At 69.1% G+C, this 2,756-nt stretch overlaps 1 protein-coding gene across 1 annotated transcript in view; it reads right to left on the reverse strand.

Moving 5' to 3' along the window:
- PHC2 (polyhomeotic homolog 2) overlaps positions 1-2,756 on the reverse strand; it is a 16,522-nt gene that overhangs the window by 5,910 nt on the left and 7,856 nt on the right. Inside the window, exons 7-10 of the mRNA XM_027909334.1 lie at positions 2,516-2,726; positions 1,788-1,837; positions 1,491-1,631; positions 307-466 (exon numbers count right to left, since the gene is read on the reverse strand). Coding sequence (XP_027765135.1) covers positions 307-466; positions 1,491-1,631; positions 1,788-1,837; positions 2,516-2,726 — 562 coding nt within the window. The remainder of the gene's footprint in view (positions 1-306; positions 467-1,490; positions 1,632-1,787; positions 1,838-2,515; positions 2,727-2,756) is intronic.

Here is a 2,756-nt window from a genome sequence, read left to right on the forward strand (position 1 = left end):
AGGGGCGTGGCCTTAGCCCCCACAGGGGAGGGGCGCGCCCTTTGACCACGCCCCCCACTGCAGCCCGCGCTCCCGGAGGGGCGTGGCCATCACCCCGGTCTGTGGCCACGCCCCATAGTGTCGTCTATGAAAGGGGGCGTGGCACATCGGTGACCAAGCCCCTCCCCTCGAGCAACCTCCGCGTGTGACACTGAGCGCCCCCTGGCGGCCGCTGCTCTGAGCTTGCCGTCCCCCTCCCGTGTCACCCGCGGGTGACACCGCGGACACGCGAGGGGGCTCAGGGGACCCCGTGGGGTGGGCGCTTACCGTGGGCGGGGGGCCGCTCGCCGTCGGGGGTGGCGGGGCCCGCGGGCGCGGCGGGCGGGGACAGGGCGGGGGGCGGTGGCGGCGCGGCGGGCGGGCTCTCGGCACTCCTCGGCGCGGGCAGCGGGTCCCGGCGGGCGCCCTCGGGGACACCGAGAGGGGGCTGCGGCGGCGGGGACACGCGGGCACGGTCAGCGTGGGCGGGGGACAGGGATGTACACGGGTGGGCAGAGGGGCAGGTATGCACACGTGTGTGCACGGGGGTGTGTGGATCAGGTGTGTGTGTAGATCAGGGGTGTGTGTGTGGACCAGGTATGTGGATCAGGGGTGTGTGTGTGGATCAGGGGTGTGTGGATCGGGCTGTGTGTGGATCAGGGGTGTGTGTGGATCAGGGTGGGCAGGGTGAGGTATGGGAGGCACGTGGGCATGCACATGCATGGCTGGAGGGTGCACATGTGTGCCTGGGTTTGGGCATGCACATGCACACACGTGTGTCATCAAGCACAGGTGTCTACACACAGGCACACGTGGTCTGGCACACACGTGTATGCAGACAGTGCACATGTGTGGGTGTGACAGGTGTGCACACACATGGAGTGGACACACATGTACACACACGTGTGCACACATGTATATGAGGGGGCAGGGGGTGCACACACACGTCAGCCATGAGGATCAAGCACAGGCACACACATGTGATGGATGAGGCCAACCTGTGCACATGTGCATGGAGCAGGTACACACATGCACAGCTCAGGTACACGCGTGCACACCTGCACATACGTGTGGATCATACATGTGCAGGGCTGGGGCCCACCCACCCCCCTGTGCCCAGCTGAGGTACACACGTGCATGTGCACACACACACGTGCACAATCACACCCCTGCACACCCACACACGTGTGCACACACACCTGCCTCCCCAAGCCCCCCTATTCCCGCTCCAGCATCCCCAGCCCTCCTCCCCTCCTGTCCCAGGGGGTTTGGTGGTCCCTCACCACGGGGGTTTGGGGGCTCCTCACTGTGAGGGTTTGGGGCGGGGAAGTTTGGGGGCCCCTCTCCGTGGAGGTTTGGCATGGGGAGGTTTTGTTTTGGGAGTCCCTCACTGTGGGTGTTTGGTTCAGGGGTGGGTCTGGGGACCCCTCCCCTGGGGGTTTGGTTCAGGGGTGGGTCTGGGGGTCCCTCACCGTGGGCCCGGCGGGCTGCAGCTGCAGGATGACGGCCGATGCGTGCTGGAACTTGCGGGGGGGAGCCGCGTGGCAGCCCCCGGGGTGCCCGTTGGGGGGGCCCCCCTCGCCCCCTGCTCCCTGCGGGACCCCCGCCTTGGGCTGGGGGGCAGGGCCGGGGCTGGCGGGGGGCAGGGGCTGCAGCTGGGGGGCACTGGGGGGGCCCGGGGGGGGCTGCCCACGGGGGCCCAGCGGCTGCTGCTGCTGCTGGATGACGAACTGCTGCTGTTGCTGCTGCTGCTGCTGCTGGGGCTGCACCGGCTTCGGGGGCTGCTGCAGGAACTGGGGGGGCTGCAGCGGGGCGTAGGCTGCGGGGACAGCAGGGGGGACAGGGACCCCCCCCTTGTCACTGCCACCTCAGCCCCAAGGGACCCTGACCCCCCACCCCCAGGGTCCTCCCGAGGTGCTGCTCGCTCTGGTGCCCACGACACCCCGCTGTGCCAGCGCCCGCCACCGCCGCTGCTGCGGGGGAAGTTGGGCTGCGGGTCCCACATTTTGGGAGCCCCACCAGCACAGCACCCCCAGGCTCCAGCACCACATGGCCCACGCCCTCACTGACCCAGCCCCCTGCACCCCTCTGCAGGGGCTCACCCCACAGACTCCAGGATCCTATGGGTGCTGAGAATGAGATCTCCCCACCCCACAGGACCCTGGCATCCTATGGGTCCTGAGACCCAACCTCCCGCACCCCACAGGCCCTGGGATTCTGTAGGTGCTGAGACCCAGCCCCCCACAATCCTATGGGTGCTGAGACCCTGCCCCAGGCAGGGCCCCTGACGAGGGGGGAAGGTCCCAAATCCAGGCAGGTGACAATCACTGGGTTCAGAGTGAATGCCCCACAGGCTGTGCCCACCCTGCCCTCGTGTCTGAACACCCAAAGCGGGGGTGATGTGCCCCCCAAACGGGTACCCAGGGGTGCTGGTCCCACAAATAGGCAAGAGAGCCATCCTTAGTATCAGTGCCCCCTCCCCCGGCCCAGCCCTTACCTGTGGTGACGAGCGGGTGGGCGGTGGTGGGGGCAGCACGGGCCAGGGGGTGGGCGCGGGCCTCGGGCCCCTCAGCCTTTTTGAGGTGCTCGGTGGGGGGCTCGGGTGGGGGACCCCGGGGGGGGCCGGCCCGGGGAGAGGCACCCCCAGGGGGCTTCATGGCCAGGGCGGGGAGGTGGGGGCCGGCGGGGCGCAGGGCCAGGCTGTGCACCTGCAACGGCAGCGGGTCAGGGCTCGGGGG

Source organism: Empidonax traillii, unplaced genomic scaffold (assembly GCF_003031625.1).
Source record: "Empidonax traillii isolate 1590-97213 ecotype Southwest subspecies unplaced genomic scaffold, ASM303162v1 scaffold2068:size76651, whole genome shotgun sequence".
NCBI classification, from domain to species: Eukaryota; Metazoa; Chordata; class Aves; order Passeriformes; family Tyrannidae; genus Empidonax; species Empidonax traillii.